At 60.6% G+C, this 19,169-nt stretch overlaps 1 protein-coding gene across 8 annotated transcripts in view; it reads left to right on the top strand.

Moving 5' to 3' along the window:
• The window catches only part of COL5A1 (collagen type V alpha 1 chain), a 149,027-nt gene extending 130,345 nt beyond the window's left edge, over nt 1–18,682 (top strand). Inside the window, exons 58-68 of one of the 8 annotated variants that reach the window (XR_005058395.2) lie at nt 810–917; nt 2,176–2,229; nt 3,029–3,064; nt 3,419–3,472; nt 4,282–4,537; nt 5,468–5,580; nt 8,343–8,411; nt 9,570–9,698; nt 9,786–10,274; nt 10,674–10,862; nt 11,724–11,862. Coding sequence is in view for 5 of the 8 variants with exons in the window: in XM_073221881.1 (XP_073077982.1) it covers nt 810–917; nt 2,176–2,229; nt 3,029–3,064; nt 3,419–3,472; nt 4,282–4,537; nt 5,468–5,580; nt 8,343–8,411; nt 9,570–9,698; nt 9,786–10,598 (1,632 nt within the window). In the remaining 3 variants the exon portion in view is untranslated. Of the gene's footprint in view, nt 1–809; nt 918–2,175; nt 2,230–3,028; nt 3,065–3,418; nt 3,473–4,281; nt 4,538–5,467; nt 5,581–8,211; nt 8,281–8,342; nt 8,412–8,623; nt 9,699–9,785; nt 10,863–11,723; nt 11,958–16,111 lie in introns of those variants that run through there. The other 7 variants (XM_037007739.2, XR_005058397.2, XR_012125189.1 and 4 more) reach the window with 7 other exon arrangements.
• The last annotated feature ends 487 nt before the right edge of the window (nt 18,683–19,169 follow it).

The following is a 19,169-nucleotide window of genomic DNA, read 5'->3' as shown; positions in this document are numbered from 1 at the left end:
GGCTGTTTGGGGCCTGCCCCTGTCCTCGGCTGCAGACCCGCACGGCCCCTGCGGGGTATTCCAGCTGGGCACAGAGGTCCCGTGGGAGGGCGTCTAGGATCTGAGCAACATGCTTGTTCCGCACATGGCGGTCTCAGACCTCCCACAGGGGTGTGCAGACTGCAGCCGGGCAAAGCCCTGCCATCTTCTCTAATTAGGGGTGATTTTTTTTCTACTAGCATCGATTTATTTACAAACATAAAGCGAAACCACAAGCTGAGCAGCTGCATATAAACCAGGATTGTGGAGTCTTTTTCTTTCTCTAAGCCAATCACCACCTCCACCCAACCTCCTGTAATGAAAGCTGGAGGAACCCTTCCAGAACTTTCTATCGGCTCATGTGAAACATATATATGCAGCATATGTAAGGGACTTTTCTTCTAAGAAAACATAAATTATTATAGTATCTATGCTACTCTGTAACTTCCTTCCCGGAAAAGTCCGTAAGTGCTGTTTCTGGTCCCTATAACAAAAGGTGTGCATGTTTACACAAAGAACTTGAAAAATCCATCTAAGTAGGAAACAGACATTATCACACAGGAAAGCCCCTGTTATCACTCTGGTCTGTGTCAGCATCTGGGTCTCTCTCCTTAGGAATGATTTTCACCAAGTTTGTGCCATATCAGACCTGCTGTTCTGTCCCCCTACCTGTCTGGGGATGCGGGGTGGTGACTCTGGCACCATGGCGCAGCCTTGCTGCCATGTCACGCTGGCCCGCATGGCTGGACGTGACGCTCTGCCACACGAGTCTCCCGTGCCTTTGCCAACAGGGTCATCCAGGCTTGATCGGGCTCATTGGACCTCCAGGAGAACAGGGAGAAAAGGGTGACCGTGGTCTCCCCGGCCCCCAGGGCTCCTCTGGCCCTAAGGGAGAACAGGTGCGTGTGATGGCGCTCCCAGCACAGCCCCTCGCGGAGATAAGCAGCATTAGAAAGCTGCCCTCAGTGCCCAATCGACCTGAGGCACAGTGGCCTGGGAGGGTGTCCTCGTGCCCATCAGGTGCAGACGAGTGTAGCTGGGGGGTCACAGCCCACCCGTTGCCCAGCCCAGGCCCTGACTCGCTGGCATGTGCTCCCTCCTTGCTGCCGTGGTGGCTTCGGGGGTGAAGGTCATTTCTTCCACGTCACCAAGAGACCCTGACCCAGCTAATTGCTGGAGGTCCCTGGTGATTCTCAGCCGTGTTTGCCAGAGACGTGGGGCTAGGTTCCCACCCTGACCCCAGATGTGCACAACCGACCTATAGCTAATTGGAGTTTGCAGCGCCCAGCTAACCACAGCACAGAAGCTTAGCCTGGGCATCCCACCGTGCCCTGCACCTGGCGGCCGCTGAAGGGGCTTCCCGAAGGGCAGGTGCAGAGAGCCCAGGGCCAAGTGAGGGTGACGCATGCCATGGAGGCTGCAGCAAGGGAGGCCCCACCTCCCCAGACCTTCTGTGGATTTGCCCTCCCCACAGGAGGGCCACAGGGCCTCATTCTACAACTGGACCACCGTGTCCCCACCCAGGTGTGATGGGGTCGTACGTGCCCCTGACCTGTGCCCACTTCAGCCTACACCTGACCTGAAAGCGTCAGGACTCGGGAGTCAGGGGGATGAAGTAGAACTGTCACTGGGCCCTATAAGTTGGTGGGGTGGCGTCCCTGGAAAACCTGCCCCATCCGCCCCAACCCCCCCGTAGCCCTCCCGCTGCACAGGTGTAGGAAGTGATGCGGACAGGAGTCACCCGCTCCCCGGCTGGCCTGGCCCACCTGGAGGGAGGCTCGAATCAGAGGCCACAGTCCCAGCATGGGAAGCATGTGTAGAGGCTGGGCAGGCGGGCGGGATGGGCAGGACCCCAGGACCCTCACTGTCCCGACCCCCACACTGGGGGAACACCCACCACGTGAACGGAAAACAGTAAGGAGCAAGCCAGCGGCCGGGTGTTGTAGCAATCACTTCCATATTGCAAATTAGAACATTAGAAGGGCTCTCAGCAGTCCCTTGGGGATGGGCAGGCCCTTCAGGAGAGATGGCCCCCTGAGAGTGCAGCCAGCCCCACGTCAGATGTGCCTATCAGGGTTGCTGAGAGGTGTGCCTCTAGGACAGCAGTGTCTCTAGGACCCCCTTTTCTGATGGTGATAATTGTGTTCTCCTTTCCAGGGTATTGCTGGGCCCTCCGGCCCCATCGGCCCCCCAGGCCCTCCTGGCTTGCCGGTGTGTATGTGGGAAGGGGTGTGGATGGCCCCGGGTTATTCCTGGGAGAGCAGGGAGGTGGGTGAGCTGGGCCGGGGGCCTCAGTGGCAGCAGGAGAGTCATGGAAGTGGGAACATCAAGAGACCCCCGGGATTGGGGCCCACAGCCGAGTGAGGGTCACAGCCCCAGAGTGGCTTTGGTCGTTAGCTCCACATCTGGATTCCGAGGAACAGAGCAAGGAAGCCAGGGCCCTGGGCCTTGGGTCAGGTCAGGGGAGGCGGGGCATTGCCGGCACGTGGGCGCTCCGCTGTGGGCGTTCTGGGGAAGCCGAGGGCTGCTGCTGCTATACCTGCCCTACAGCAGCCTGGGTAGGGCTGGCCTAGCCCGGGCAGGAGCGGTTGGGGTCCCATCCTCTGGGGCCTCTCCTGTGTTACTAGGAGACCCAGTAGTCACATCCCCCAGCCGGGATCCCTGGTGGCCCTCGTCTGATCTAACACTGGCCCCTGCTGGGAGCTGCTGGAGGGGGCCGTGTGTCGGGGCCTCAGGCCGGCATATGCCCTCTGTGCCCTCTGACTGATCACTGGGTCCCCGGAACTATGGTTCCCAGCTGGGGGATGGAGTGAGGGTGCCTGGGGCAGACAGGACCCTTCCCACCTCCATGTGGTGAGAACCAGCCACCTCCCCAGGTGAAAGCAGAGACTCCTGGGCAGTGGGGGGACAGAGGGCAAGGAGGGTGACGGCCAGGCCTGGGAGGGTCTGTGGGCTAGCGGCCCCACAGTGAGGGGCCGTCCGCTCACAATGCCCTCCTTCCTCTCTGCAGGGCCCTCCTGGTCCAAAAGGTGCTAAGGGTTCCTCGGTAAGTGATGTGCGCCCCTGAACTGGCCCCTCCACCTTGGGGGTGTCCCCAGTGATGAGACCACTGCTACCCCCCCAAGACTCCTGCTTCCCCTCGGAGGCCTGAGCACCAGGCCGGCCTGACCAGGGTGAGGGCAGGGCAAGTTGCCTCCCCAGAAAGGGCCCTGTCCACCTAAGTACCCCCCTCGGGGTCTCCGGTTCTCACACCCGGGACTGGGGAGCAGCGGTCCTGCCCTGGCACCTCAGGGCTTCGTCCCTCTGCTTTCTCCACAGGGGAACATTCTAGAACTCAAGGTGGATTTAAGTCACACCAGGCCTCAGTGGTCAGGGCTGGCTCTCTTTTCTTTTTCCCCAGGGTCCAACTGGCCCGAAGGGTGAGGCAGGCCACCCAGGACCCCCCGGACCACCAGTAAGCAGCCTTTGAAGATGCAGAAGGGGGTGGGGAATTGTGGAAAGTCTGTGCTGTCCATCTCCCAAAACCTCATGAGACCGGGGGTGGGAGGGTGGGGAAGCCGGTTCCTGGGATGGAGCCAAGGGAAAGAGAGCGCCCAGGCTACCCCTCCCTGGGAAGGCCGGCTGCTGTAGGGGGTGGAGGGAGGGTCGGGTGGGGCCGTGCTAGGCAAGGCCCCAGGGTGCAGGATGGAGCCCCAGGGTGGGCCAGGGAGCCTTGAGTGCTCCACGGACACTCCCTTTGGTGGTGCAGCCCCCTGACTCACACCCCTGCCCTTGGCCGGGGCCTCCTGGCAGCCCTGGAAGTGAAGGCTCCTCTCATCTACACGCATTCATGCTGCCCCACTGTGTGCAGCCCTGGGCTGGGCTACAGAGGCATTAATGCTGCCCCACTGTGTGCAGCCCCGTGCAGGAGGAGAGCCAGTGGCGTCGAGTCTAGTTGAGCCTAGAATGCACACAAACTGGCCCATGGCTGTGGGAGGCTGGGTGTTGGCTCTGAGGAGAAAAGCAGTTGGAGGCCAGGTGGCACAGGAGCTGGGCTGGAGGGGCAGCTGGGCTGTGGGTCAAGGAGGAAAGGCCTCAGGGCAGGCCAGGCCTGGCAGTGAGTGGGTGTAGGACGTCACAGAGGCAGGAAGAGGGGAGAGAGGGTAGACAGGACCCTGGGCCCCAGGGAGCCCTGCGGGCACGGCCTGGCTGTCCCAGCCTTGCTTCCGCCCAGCCCTATCTCGTCCCCCCACCCACCCACCTGTGTTCCTCTCTCACACCCAGGGCCCTCCAGGCGAGGTCATCCAGCCCCTGCCCATCCAGGCATCCAGAACCCGGCGGAACATCGACGCCAGCCAGCTGCTGGACGATGGGGCAGGCGAGAACTACATGGACTATGCGGATGGCATGGAGGAGATCTTCGGCTCGCTCAACTCCCTGAAGCTGGAGATCGAGCAGATGAAGCGGCCCCTGGGCACGCAGCAGAACCCTGCTCGCACCTGCAAGGACCTTCAGCTCTGCCACCCTGACTTCCCAGACGGTGCGGCCCGTGGGGCTAAGTGGGGAAGGGCTGGGGCTGTGGGGCAAGGGCAGGCGGCTGGGCCTGGCAGGAGGGACATAGGCCCGGGCAGCTGCACCGCTTCCAGCCTCAGGGCCCCCCTCTGCGCAGGAGGCAAGCAGGGTGCTTCCCCTTGTAACCTGAGGGGGAAGTCACAGCAGGACATGACATCCTGGGAGTGGGGGAAAGAGGCCGAGGCTTTGACGTCACAGAGCCAGGTTCTGGTCTGGTCTCAGCTACTGTCTGGAATGTAATCTGCTTCACCCCGAGCCTCGCTTTACCCACCTGTAGCACGGGAGTCAGAGCTTCTGCCTGCCAGAGGACTGTGGGAAAGAGGGAGGCAAACACACTTAGTTTGGCCAACCCTCAGAAGGTTCTGTAGGTGGTGCCGGTATTCAGTTTCGTACCTGGGAAGGCACTCTTTAACCCAGAACATCGCACAAACAAAGCACCATCGTGAGACCTGCCACCGCCCACCTGTTGAAAAGTAAAATCGCAGTAACTTGCCGTTTCCCCTTGGGAAGTATGGACGTTTCTCCAACAAGATTTGGGGCTGCCCGTGGCTCCATGCCCTCTGGTCCCAAGAGCATGAGTTTCCGAGTTCACCTGCAGCATTTCTGTATTTCTGTCCACCTGCTGAGCGTGCTGGGCCCGTGTTCTCATGTTCACCAAGCATGTGCCCACGTGCTTCATGCTCCAGCTGTGTCCTTGGCCGTGCGTCCGCCCGTGTGTCCTGGTGGGCCTGGCAGGAAGAGCAGAATTCCATCAGAGAAACCAGAGAAACCCTGGGAAGGTGCAGGCAGGGGCTGTGAGGCCCTAGCTGTGTGCGGGCTGCAGAACTGCATGTCGTGGCCGCTTCTGGGGCCACCCAGGGACAGTTCTCAGGGTTCCCCTCCCGCCTCTGCCCTCCAGGTGAATACTGGGTAGATCCTAACCAAGGGTGCTCCAGGGACTCTTTCAAAGTTTACTGCAACTTCACAGCTGGAGGCTCGACATGCGTCTTCCCCGACAAGAAGTCCGAGGGGGTGAGTACGTGCCTGCCCTGGCCGCCTTCCTAGCACACGTGTTTATGGCTTTAAAATGCAAAACAGAAATTGGCCAGTTTCAAAATCAAGGATTTCCTCCAGAAGGAGACCTTAAGTTGCTTTAAGAAGAAATTCTCTGCGATGGACGGGGTGAGCAAAGCGTCGGGTTAGGGCAGGTTGAAGGGCGGCTAGTTCATGGCTCTTTCCCACCCACTGCCCCCAGGGTTCGGATGTCAACCCCTGGTTGATCAAAGCCTTCCTAAAATGACCTGAGACCAGTCTGAATCCCAGGGCAGGGCTGGGACAGGCATACAGTGGCCCAAATCCATCTTTTGGAGGCTGGTGTCTGCCTCAGCTCTTAGTCCCAGCTGCTCCCGCGGCCTTCCTCCCGCTGTCCTGGGCCAGTTCGTGGTGGGACGTCTGTTCAGTGTGGAGCTTCAGGTGGCAGGGTTCTGACTCACTGAGGTTTTGTGCAATTTAGCAGTCGCCTCTATAAAAGGCCTCACCTCCGTGGGGGAGTTGGTGTGTGTGTGGACACCGTGAACAGGTGTGTGTGTGGCAGGCATGTGCTGCTTCCCACTTTAGCCCAGGACAGGGGAGGTGGACAAGGCCTCTAACTGGAAAGGTGGGAGACTGCAGCCCAGGGCTCTCAGCATCCAGCCTGAACGGACCATAGTTAGTGTCCTGACGTTCACGATGTCCAGAATGCCCCTCAGACAGCTGGCTGTCCTGGGCTGAGGGCAGCGGGTTCCTGGAGGCCATGCAGGTGCAGGCTCTGGCCCTGTGAGGCGGGCAGTCCGCGGTCTGCAGCTTCTTGGTGGCCTTGGCGCTGGGAAGCAGTTTCCTCCGGAGAGAGAAGTTAGGTTCTCCTAGGCGCCGTCTGCTCACCTATCCTTACACCTCAGCATGACTGTAGGGAGCTCCAGCACCCTAGGCTGGAGGGCCCAGCTCACAGGAACGGCGTCCCTACACTGATGGGGAGGATTTGGGGACCCCTGTTTTACAAGCATGCTCCCCCAACCTGAAATTTTAAATCCTTGGTAACATGCATGTCCAACTACCCCCTGTGGTTCAAACAGAAAGTTCAAAGCTCAGGACCCTTCCATCGGGCAGAGGCCCAGGAGGTAATTAAGGTGGAAAAGATACTGTTTCTCATCCTTTCTGTCCCGGTCTGGCCTCCACAAATGGCCCTGCTGTGGGAGAATGAGCAGGACACCCCTGGGAGCCCTAGTTCATGGCAAGCTAGGCGGACGGCACCTGTGGGGCACCAAGAATGCCCACTGCCCCTTGTTCTTCCCCTGCACCTGTGCTGACCAGCCAGGCATCCACGGGCTAGCAGCCTCGGGCTCAGGCCACGGCCACTCATCCTTGTGCAAGTAGAGACCCTCTGCCCAGTGACCTGGGGCACCCATCCCCATCAGCCAGCAGGAGGGCCTGGGGTTTAAAGCAGAAGGCTGGGGTCTGGTGAGCACCTGCCCGCATCGCTGGGCCTGTTCCCAGGGGAGGCCGCCTGCACAGCATCTGAGCACAGCACGGACATCAGCAGGCTCGGAAACCCAGGGGAGAGGACCAGACCCGAGGCAGGAGGCAGGCCAGCCACCCCTTGCTTTTCCAGCTCCCCTGCACAAAGACAGCTCAGAGGCAAGGCCAGGGGGTGAGGACAAGGATTCAGGGCTGTGCTTTCTCACAGCCAAGGGCTGGGCCGGGGCCACTCTCAAGGTCCAGGCAGGTTCCCCAGGCAGCTACGTCTCCTGGGGAGGGTCCTTCATTCAGCCACTGACTCCACAGCATTACTGAGCCGCCCCCTCCCTGTCCTTGGGAACCTCGTCCCCTGCAGAAAGCCACCTTCAAACGCCCATTATGGGGGCAGATGCTCTCTCCTGATGACAGGCTGCTTCCTGCCCCTTCTTCAGGGAAGCACTGAAGGGGCCCGTGCTCTCTGGGCCCCAGGACACTGTGAGCACTCTAGGGTCACTGCCCCCAGGCCACTTACCCACGGAGAACACCCCACCACACACACAGACACCCGCAGGGACACACACCCATGCACACCTCACACCCAGCCTGCCCTGCTGTGTCACAGATGCCTGGTGGGTCTCCTCACATGTCCCCAGGTGGATGCCATTGGAGAGGAGCCACACCCCTCAGATCTGGGGGTCAGAGATGACCCCACCCTTCCCTTAGCCTGTCAGTACACATTGGCTCTTATCACTGTCGCCTTTGCTGGGGCCCGTGAGAATCCAGCCAGCCTGCCACCCCCCAGCATTGTTCAGCAGTTACGAAGTGCCAAGTGCTGTCTTGGACACTGGGTGCACAAAGGCCAACGAGGCGCAGCCCACACACCTGCATGGGAGGCGGGTGCTGGCACCTCGAGAGCCGTCAGTCTCCTTGTGCCCAGCGTGGTCACTGGCCCTTGTCCTGGGTGGGCAACCTCAGCTCCAGGGGGTTAGAGGCAGCTGAGGGATCCTTCCGGCTGGCTGGCTGGGCGTCTGGAGCGAGAGCAGAATGGAGGCCCTTGCGGGCAGGAGAAGGCGTGTCTGCAGGACGGGGCAGCGTGACACATGGAGGCAGAAGTAACCCTGTCGTTCTCTCTGTTTCTCTCCCTCTCCACCTCCCCTGCTTGATGTTTAGGCCAGAATCACTTCTTGGCCCAAAGAAAACCCGGGTTCCTGGTTCAGTGAATTCAAGCGCGGTAAACTGGTAAGGCGGCCTCTGTCTCCTCTGCGGTTGTCCTGTAAACCCGCCCGTTTCATATCTTACAGAGTAAAATGGCCCGCTGGCCCAAAGAGCAGCCTTCCACCTGGTATAGTCAGTACAAGCGAGGGTCCCTGGTAAGTGGCCACTGGGCACTGTCTGCTTGCAGCACGGCCTGGCTCGAGGCTCTGCATGGGACTAACGGCCTCGGTGAGCCGCACCCGCGCTCACCCCTTTGGCCAAACCGCTCCACGGCACGTGACAGCCAGACTCAGCATCGGTGCCCGCTCCTGCCTCCCCGATGAGAGTTCCTTTCAGCCTGGGAGCAGGTGGCTTGTTTTCCATTCAGTTCTAGGAGTGAGGTTGGCATGCAGGACACCCAGAGCCACAGCTGGGTGCTGCCAGAAATTAAGACCAAAGACGCCAGGAGCAAGAGTCCTGGTCGGCAGCTCAGGTGAAATAAATGGGTCCTGGGCCACTTAGCCAGTCAGAGCTCTTTCCAGAACCTGTCCCTGCTGCCGCTGGGGCCCAGGGGCCACTGTGATTGCCCACCTGGCCGTGGGCTTCTCTGGTGCGTCCCCCACGGCTGTGTTCATCCCCGTTTTAACTTCTGGGAAGGCAGTCTTAAATAATCCATCCCAGAAATGAAAAGACATTGGCATCCCTTTGAAAGAACAAAGGTGATGCTTTCTCGCCAGTGTAGAGACTGGGGCGCACTTGGCCTGGACGCATTTACCTGAGGCCAGTGGCTGCCTCTGCCTGGCAGAGCGCCTTCCCCAGAATGTCTCAGGTGGTTGACTGGGGCCCCTTTCTGGAACAAAGTGCAGAGTTTCATGCTGTCTCCCTAGCAAGCCAAAGAAGGACCAGGGCTCCAGAATGCGGATGGGGTACAGGGGCCACCAGAGCCCTGCCTGCGTCCTGTGCTCACGTCCTCGCCCGGCTGCCCCACCCTAAGCGGCCCTTGAAGGAGGGCCTTTCTGGCACCGGAGCCAGCTCCTGGGCCCCATGACCTCCAGCCTGACCCCCTGGCCCTGGTCCCAGCCCCCAGCCTCCCCGAGTGGGCACAGAGGCCCCGTTGCAGCAGGGCGAGGCTGGCCACCTTCCCCCCGGCACCCGGAGAGCAGGGACTCCCAGGCAGCCTCTGGAGAACCCTACACTGGGGGCCCTTCATGGCTCATTGGCAGTGCCTCGCGCCCACGGGCTGCCCACTTCCAAGCCACTCTGCTCTTTCCAGACACTCTGAGGGCCCCCGCCTCTTCTTGCCACGTTGTGGGAACCTCCTTTATTTCCTGCAGGGCCCACAGACCTTCTCCTCTCCCTCTGCTCCTGCTGTTTCTCCTTCCTTTCGCCTCTCCTGTGCTCCTCAGAAAGGAACGGCTGGCACGCAGAAGGACCTGCAGGGGACAAGGGGTGGGACGGGGCAGGTGAGGACAGAGCCCAGAGCGGGTGCAGCCCCCAGAACCAAGGGCCAGCGGGGTCCTTTCCACAGCCCTGGGCCCTGCCTCCCGCAGACGGGCCCCTGTCGGCCAGGACCTGCTCGCCTCACTCTGAGGAAATGGTCCCAGGACACCCGTCTTCAGCACTGGCCCAAAGTGGGCACCTCCCGCTCTGTCCTGCTCCACAGTCACCTGAGTGCGGAGGTGCAGGGCCGTCCAACGGACGACACCAGCTCACCTTCGGGCTCTCCCACGGCATTAGTTCTAGTTCTCTGTGACTGTCACAGTGGACAGGACATAGGTGCAGGCCCCTCCTCCAAGAAACAGGCCCTTCTCCCAGGCTGGGCTGCCCTGGACATGCCACACGGCAATGAGACCCTTTCCCGCTGGGAGGGCAGGTCTCATGGTGGGGTTTGGGCACTCCAAGCCAGACACAAGCTGCCGCCCGGCTCGGCCGGGCCTTCAGGTCCTTCTGCGTCCAGCACTGCCCGGCCCCCACTGCGCATGCGCGCCCTTCCTCGAGTCAGTCAGTTCCTCCCAGGAGCACCTGGCAGCCCAGCTGCGGTTGGTATTCAGTCCTCCTCTGTGAGGCCCGACTGTGGGATGTTGGGAGGCTGGGTGGGGCACTGGGGCTGGTGGGCAGCATGGGGGCAAGCAGGATGGCAGCCTGGCCGTGCACCTCCAGCCCCTGGTTATAAACATGCAGACAAGCGGGCGGCATTGCCCCCAGTTCTGCTCCCTGGGGGTGGGCCGGGGCAGGGTCTGAGAGAGTGGTGGTGGGGCCACTGCAAGTGGAGGGACCTGCTGGTCTCAGACCCTGGCGTTCGTACCGTCACCCGATGCGGAGGCACAGTGGCCGTCCCCGCCCAGCCGGACGCCTGTGTGTGAGGAGCGCTGGTGCCTGGGTAGGAAGGGGGATGAGCCTTATCTCAGGGGCTGAAAAGCACCCGTGTCCCCTGGCAGCGCCCAGCAGCAAAAGATGCAGAAACTAAGGCTCATCTGTCAGGATGCCATGCGCCAGCCCTGCGCCCGGCCAGGCTGAATAGCCATTTTGGGGTGTCCAGCTGGGGACGCTGGAGAAGTCATTGAGACCTAACACATCACCTCTCCTGACGCTGGGCCCGGGCTGCTGTCAGAGAGCGGGGCCTTCCGGTGAGGGCCGTCGCCACAGTGCCTGGCTGCCCCCGCTCAGCGTAGACAGGGCTGAGCGCCCCCAGGCGGCGGAACGCCTGCTCTGCTTGGCCCTGGATTGTGTGCCCAGGAAGGGGCAGGGATGGCCTCTCCTGAGCGCCACCACTTCCTCTGTGCCTGCTGGTGGGCGCCCGTCATCCCGGCCCTTCAGCTCTGGGCCATACAGCCCCTGACTCTCCCTCGGGCCGGCCTACCTGCCTGCCGGCCCGCACCCAGCTGGCCCACGTCACGCCTCGAGGCCCACTGCCTCCAGTTCTCAAAGGCCCCCTGGCCAGGGCCTTGTGCATCATGGCTGTCAGCAGGTGGTCTTCATTTACTAACCTACCCTAGTGAGTGTCTTTCTTTTGCCAGCCGCAGGGCCCAACCCCAGGGCACACGTGCCAGGTCCTGCCCTCCGCTCATGGTCCAGGGAGGGCCACAGACCCGGCTCCCAGGACTCAGGGGCCCAGTTGTGGTGGGGACGGCCTTCCAGCCTGGTAAAGAAAATGGATACTGAGCCAGGTTAAAGTGAGAGAAGGCACTGAACCTGGGCAGGCTTCCCAGAAGAAGAGGCACATGAGCTAACCCCAAAGGATGAGTAGGCACCAGCTGGGCAAAGAGGAGTGGCTGGGCTACTTAGGTCCTGGAAGAAACAAGGGGGGTCACTCTGTTCCAGGGAACCCCCAAGAAAGCCAGTGCACTCAGGCCTCAGGGTGGAGCCCTGGACGTGGCTCACACCCTGGAGAAGACAACACGCGGATGAAGCTTGGGAAGCCCAGGCCGTGAACACAGGGCCTCGTTGTGTGCCCCCTGCTGAGCAGGCCCCTTTCTGCCCCCCCACAGCTCTCCTACGTGGACGTCGAGGGCAACCCCGTGGGCGTGGTCCAGATGACCTTCCTGCGGCTGCTGAGCGCTTCTGCCCACCAGAACGTCACCTACACCTGCTACCAGTCGGTGGCCTGGCAGGACGCCACCACGGGCAGCTACGACAAGGCCATGCGCTTCCTGGGCTCCAACGACGAGGAGATGTCCTACGACAACAGCCCCTACATCCGCGCCCTGGTGGACGGCTGCGCTGTGAGTGTCACACACGGGCCCGCACGCCCCGGGGGGTTCGTTCAGTCCACGCAGATTACTGGGCGCCTGCCGTGGGCGCTGTTCTGGGTGTGGGCAGGAGCGGCCCCAGGTGGCCCCCACTGCCTGAGGACTGGGATCCCCGTGGGAGCCGCGCTTCAGGGACCTTCTGCAGTGCTGTCTGTCAGCGAGGGAAAGCTGAGCCCTGGGACAGGCCCAGGGGCGAGGCCTGTGACCCCATCCCTGGTGTGACGAGGCACATAGCTCAGGAGACCATGTTGGTCTGACTTGGAATTCAGGACTGGCTCTCGGCCGGCTTTCCTGAGAATAGGTGCGCGGAGCCCGGGCTTGTGGTCCCTGCTTCCAGAGATCCCAGCCCACTTTCTGAACAGAGCAGCCAGGGCATCTGCGTCCCAGGCCAGGGAGAGGCACCCTGAGCTCTGAGCTCCTCCCCTGGCAGTGCTGGCACACAGGGCTGGACTACAGGGCAGCCGCTGAGAGCAGGCCCTGCGCAGACCCAGGTTCAAATCTTGTCTCCTCCCTGACTGACACGCTGGGACTGGGCTGCACCCTTCCGTTCTTTTCCCCCACAGACGGCCCTAGTTAAAAGCTCTCCCAGGGCTGCTTGGGCATCACAGGTGCATGTGTGCAGGGCCTGGTGAGGCCAGGGTGCCTACAGGGCAGCCCTCCCTGAGCGCTCAGCCTCTTTTCCCTGTGTCCATGCTGGCATCTGTGGGGGTCAGCCAACTGGCATCTGTGGGGTCAGCTGCCCGGGGTCTGTGGGGGTCAGCCAACTGGCATCTGTGGGGGTCAGCCAACTGGCATCTGTGGGGTCAGCTGCCCGGGGTGTGGGGTCAGCTTCCCAGGGTGTGGGGGTCAGCTGCCGGGGTCTGTGGGGTCAGCTGCCCGGGGTGTGGGGTCAGCTTCCCAGGGTGTGGGGGTCAGCTGCCTGGGGTCTGTGGGGTCAGCTGCCCAGGGTCTATGGGGGTCAGCTGCCAGGGTCTGTGGAGTCAGCTGCCCGGGGTCTATGGGGGTCAGCTGCCAGGGTCTGTGGAGTCAGCTGCCCGGGGTGTGGGGTCAGCCCTTGGATCAGACTGTGCAGGACTTGTCCCTGTTTGAGATCAGTGATCCAGTTCCCTGGGGAAAGGGGTCAGGGATGTTAGGGGAGCCTTAGCCATGCAACTAAGTGGTGGAGGGCCTGCCTGGGCCCCAGGAGGTGGCTTGATTCGTGTCATAATAAGGGCCAAAGAAATGGGTCCCACCCAGGGCCTTGTGGGGCTGTGTGGCCTGATTGGTGGGCCTGCTGAGCAGAGCCCAGCCCCGTGGAGGAGCACAAATCACCGGGCAAGTGGCCAGGGAGCCATGCCACATAAATCCCGTGCTCTGTGCAGCTTTGTGCCCCTCGGGGGGCCATTGCTAGTCTGTAATGGTTATTTACGCGTCAAGAATAACGGGGTAACAGAACAGTGTGTGCGTGTGGTGGCTTGCTTAAATACACCCATCCCTAAGTGCTCTGATAATTGGAGCATGGGGCCCCATAAATCTGGGGGAAGTCACACCACTGGCTCAGCAAATGCTGTCCCTCAGGTGAGGGGTGGCAGACCCCGAGAAAGTCTGTTTGCCCACCTTCGCTGGGGAGGAAAGGGCCAGGTACTGCCCTGCAGGTCAGCTTGCTGGCATGAGAAGGCTCAGGCCGCCCTCAGCTAAGGTCACACGGCTCCCGAGACATCACAGCCGTCCAGCGGACACCAGGCCAGCCCCCTCACACGGTTCCTGACTGTGTGGTGCTCAGACCCAGTGAGGGGCAGAGGCCCAGAGGGGCAGTGGTCAGGCAGGTGGGACGACTGGCTCCTTGCTCTCCTGGCCGGGAAGGGCTGAAGGGCCAGCTGCCTTCCAGAGCTGCACCCCGAAAGGGCATGGTGGCCGTCTCTGGGAACTCGGTGTCAGCCCCAGTTCACCCAGTCCTTTCCAGCAGCCACAGGGGGTGCACCTGGTCCCCGCCCCTCTCCTTGGACACGTGGAGCTGTGGCCACCCCTTCAAGCCCATTCCAGGGCGGCCACCCTAGATGTATTCTGCTGGGCTGGGCAGAGGCCACATTGTCTGAAACCGGTGCCCTCGGGTTCCTGGCCACCTCTGGCAGGTCCTTCAGGACAGTGTCAAGTTCTCTGAGATGCCTGAAAGCAAGCTTGGAATCCTGCCGAGACACCAGGCTCTGAGTCTCTGGAACAGGGCCCGAGCGCTGCCCATTAACAAGCCCCCAGGGGAGTCATGGTGGCTCCAGAGTTCCAACCCCAGCTTTGGAATAACTCCCTCCTGACCCTGTGAGGACGGGAGTCTGGGCTGAGGGGAGCCGGAGGGCGGGGACCACACAGGGCACAGCACGGCTGCCATCTGTGCGGGGGCCCTGCCAGGGCCCTTCCTTTCCTCGCCACTGCTGTGCCCCAGAAAACAGCCCCACGTGTGTTCATTATCTGTGGCTAGTAACAAATTACTCCCAAACTTAGTTCTTAGAGCAATGAATATTTGTTATGACTCCTTTTCTGAGGGTCAGAAGTGGGCAGTGGCTCAGCCGGACGGTCCTGGTACAGGGTCTCGCCGGCCCAGGCAGCTCTGCAGGACACCACACATAGCAGATGCCTGTGGCTCCCTGTTCTGGGGGCTGGACACCTGCCACCAGGGTGCCCCACGGCCAGACTCCAGTGGGGGCCCTCCCCCGGCTGCAGGCTGCTGCCTTCTCGCGGCGCACCCCCGTGGTGGACCATACGAGCCGGCCTTCCCGCCACTCCTGTAGGGGCACCGATCCCATTCATGGGCTCCATCTCATGACCTAGTGACCTCCCAGAGGCCCCTCCTGCAGAGGCCATCACACATTTGGAGTGGGGGGCATACAAACATTCCGGCCTACAGTGCCTGAGGTCAAAGGGCTCCTGTCCCGTGAGGACCGGCCTGAGGCTGGACGGTCTGCGTCATGATAGCCTGCCCGTGAGCCTCCCCAGGGGGCTGCCTGCCGAGGGCGTCCCCCAGGGGAGTGACAGGGGCCAGAGGGAAGCTGGGGCCATACTGGAGAGAGCCAACCCCAGAGTGCATGCTTCCTGGCAGCGCACGCTTGCTGAGAGCATCCCAGGTGCTTATGTGCCCATCCCAGTGGGCATCTCAGGTCCCTGAGAGGGACATGCTGACCTCAATCTGCAGGAGTGGGATTGGCAGCAGAGGGAGACCCTCCCTGGGGCCAGACCCACCTGGGAGTGACTGTCGTCCCCGAGCCAGGTAGGAAAAGGGGTTCATCCGGCACAGGCCGCAGGTGTGTGTGTGTGTGATGGCTAGTGGGAACGATGCCCACACTGGGACCTGCGTCCTGGGGGAGGGTGCCAGGGAGGCGGGGCCGGCTCCCTCACATAGACGTGTCACCCACGCTCAGTCAGTGTCAGGGCATTCCGGACCAGGGCCATCTTGCACCTTTGCTCCCACTGTTTGGGGAGACATGGTCCCTGCAGGGGAGGGAGACGCGTTTCTGAGGCTCCCTGTCTGAATCCCTCAGATGGGGCCTGCATCCCATTCCCTGGGTTGAGTCGAAGGTGAAATGGGATGTTCCCGGAAATTAAACAGACCATCTGAGCAATGGGTGGGCACTGACTCCCTCACCGGGCGGCTGGCTCCTCTGTGCTGCCCTCCCCCTCCGCGTCTCCGTTTACCCCTTACTCCTCTGGACCACACTGGGTGAGGTTCCCTCCTCTCCTTGCACCTGTGAATGTGCAGTCCTCTTCCTGGGTGGGACCCGGAGCCGGGCAGGCAGCTGCCTCTGCTGTCTTGGAATCTGTCATTTCAGAGCACAGGGTGCTCCTGTGAGATCTGTGTTCTCTGCAGGTGGTCCAGGCGGGGCTGCCTTGGGGCCCACACATACGGTGCCCTAGAGGTGTCCCAGATGGCAGGGGGGGCAGGGGCTCTGAATGGGCTGCGAACCCTACGTCACAGCCCCTCCCAGACTGGGGAGGGTGACCTGGGCCACCGCTGGAGACTGGCCAGCTCTGGTCAGCACACTGCCTCACCCACCTGCCCGGAGGGATGGGGCTTGTTTTCGGTGCCAGGCACAGTGTGCAGGGTGGTGGTGAGCCTCGAGAGGCCCCGTTCCCACAATGGCTGCCCTTCTCCTTCCCAGACGAAGAAAGGCTATCAGAAGACCGTTCTGGAGATCGACACCCCCAAGGTGGAGCAGGTGCCCATCGTGGACATCATGTTCAACGACTTCGGTGAAGCATCCCAGAAATTTGGATTTGAAGTGGGGCCGGCTTGCTTCCTGGGCTAGGAGCCGCGACCCGGCCCCCAAGAGCAACCTCGTGACCTCAGCGCGCCGTCTGCGGGCGTCCTGGACAGTGAAGGCCCCTCGTCCCTCCCCGACCTCGTCTGCACCTCGGCACCGCACTGTGCCAGCCCCCCTACTCAGAGGGAGCGAAGGGAAAGCGTGTGCCCCACCCCGGAGCCGAATCACATGACCTAGATGGCCGAATGCCGCTTTCTCCAGCCCGTCTGTCTACACCGCACTCCCAGGGCAGGGGACGGCCCACTCTTCCGGCCGCCCAGCTCCCAGGTCACACTCCTGGATAGTTCACGGGGCTGGGGGCGGGCTGCGGAATTTGGAGACCGCTTTTTAAAAAAAATTCAGCGAGGAGATGTGTATTTCCTTGACCTTCAAAAAATGTTCCGAGGTAAGCCCCGTAAAGGTCACCCCCACCCCGCCGAGCCCCGGTTTCCAACTACACGATCCATTCACGATGGGCCAGATGTCATTCTGCGTGTGCCTTTCTGATGGATTAAAGGTGCTTTTGTTTTTTGTGAGTTTTAAGTAAATATTTGTATTGTATTGTCATAAATGTTCAGTGTCCCCGACTTTCAATCACGCATGTAAAGCCAACCTCAGTCCCATAGAGAAAATGGGAAGAAAGTGGGGGGGGCGTCCTGGGGTGCAGTCCCATCACGATCAGAAATGGGAAGCCCCCAGCCCCTCCCTGGTCAAGAATGTGCGACGAATTGGAGATGTGCCCAGGGCAGCAAGAGTTCACACCACTGTCTGAAAAACAGGTGGCAGAACCCCTTTCCAGACCATTTTTTGATCAGCTCTGGATTTTTCTTTTTTCTGAATAGGGAGGAAAAAAAGAAATGTGGACATTGCCTTTTCTACATGCACTCAGATTAAAACTGAGTGCAGACTTAAATTAATTTTAATTGCTTCCTTTTTCCGTTTTTCTTCCTACAGAGCTATGATGGGAGAATGTCCAGGGCAGGGAAACCACATTTTCTGTAGAGGATAATTAAATGAAAATGGTGCTTATTTGTACACTTCTCTTGTGGTGCTATCTGTTTTAAGATCTCCTGACGGTGACACTGGGGGTGCCTGGCTGTGCCTCGTTCTCCCACCTTTCTTGATCCTCGGTACTGCCTCCCTAATCTGAGTTTTTGCCCAGGACAGTAACGTAAACACATGTCATTTCCCTTCCCGGATCACCGGGAGGCCACCAAGCGCGTTGTGAATATCAGGGTATGCTCCTGTGATCGGGAAACAAACACACAAAATGCAGAGACACTTCCCGCGTTGGCCGCGGTGTAACGGCATGTGGCTGCCGGGTGTCTGTGGTGCTAATTTCTGTGTTTGTCCAGGAACTGAGCTGAAGCTGCCAGCCGGGCTGCCTCCCCTGTGGCCTCGGCAGACAGCCGTGGGCCGCGAGCTCTGCGAGCGTCTCCAGGGCTGCAGCGGGGCTCCTCTCTCCTGCGCGCAGTTTGGAGTCCACCTGCAGACACGCGGGGCGTGGGGCGCGGGGCTGGCAGGGCTCCATCTGGGTGCGGCTCCCTCTCCCTGAGCAGGGCAAGGGGCTGCCTTCCACGGGCGGAGGACCAAGGGGCTGGTGCGGAAAGGCAGTCCCTTTACTGTGAAAAGCTGCCCACTGCAATGCCCTTTCCTTCCGCGACGGGACCCCGTGCAGCCTCCTCGAGAGGAACTGTGACCCCCGCCCCCACAGTTCTGGTGCTGCACTCCACCTACCCGCCTGTCAGAACCTGGGAGGACACAGCAAAGCCAGCCAGGAGGACGACACCCCACTCACAAGGACACCCCGAATTCCCATGAAAAACGAGTCTTGCTCTCACCAAAGAAATGTCGGGCTCCAAGATTCTTTCAATCTCCGTGCCAGAGCCGTGACTTTCTCATTCATCTCTTCAACAAAAAGCCATATGTGAGGATTGTCACGCGTGCCCTGAGGGTTCCATCTAGGTCATGTGATTCGGTTGTGACTTCTCATCCCTCCTGTCTCCTATTCTGTCATTTTCTGCCTCTGTTGGCCCCCTCAAAGCTGTTGTAATTTGTACTGAAGTCAAGATACGTCTGTCCCGTTCTCCCCAGACCACGTACGGTATATTGCAATAAAACTACTTCTCATATTTGCAGAAATTTCTTTTGGCGTAATTTTATTTTTTTTTCACCTATATCATTGGACACGTGTTGAAGAAAAGAAAACGAAAATGGTAAACAGAAAACCTATGGTAGAGATTCTAGGACACGAGACCCTCTAAAACAGAATGTCAAAAATGACACCCTGTACATTTCCTGAAGATCCCACAGACATGTTCGTAACTGTGATGCCCAGGAAAGGGTGTTTTAAAATATTTTAAGCCTGTGTAACAGATGAATAATTGTAATCGTTTCTCAATAAATCAAGTTGACTGTTTCCAACATAAAGGAATGTGACTGGCTGTCTTCTTACGTGTGACCAGGGCCTTCCCCCTGTGTTCGGCTGATGTGTGAGCACAGCCGTGGGACCGCAGAAACCCACATGCCGGCGGTGGTCACAGGAGGAGGATGGAAGGTGACCGCGGGCCTGCCCGCCGACAGGGTTGTTCCTGGGGGGCTGTTAGGATGTGGGCAGGCGCCAGCCCAGAAGGCTTCCTGGGGAGTCCCCACAATCCTCGGGCATCCAGGCCTGGAGAGCGTGTGGGGCTCCCTCTCACCCGCCCAGCCAGTGCCCTGAGGCGGGCCTGCCCGCAGCCCAGGGGCACAGAGGAATCACTCCCGGTGCCGCAGGCCGCCTGGGGCCCTAGGCTCGTTCTGGCTGACGATCTGATCAAAAGTGACGCGTGGCTCTTCCTCTCTCAAGTAGTGGTTCCCTCGTGCGTGCCACCAGCCGCGTTCCACGGAGCAGCTGCATGACCAGCAGGCCCAGAGGGTG

The sequence above is a fragment of the Manis javanica genome, chromosome 2, assembly GCF_040802235.1.
Source record: "Manis javanica isolate MJ-LG chromosome 2, MJ_LKY, whole genome shotgun sequence".
Taxonomy (NCBI): domain Eukaryota; kingdom Metazoa; phylum Chordata; class Mammalia; order Pholidota; family Manidae; genus Manis; species Manis javanica.
Note: the sequence above shows the minus strand (reverse complement) of the source record. Positions and strands in the feature narration are given on the sequence as shown.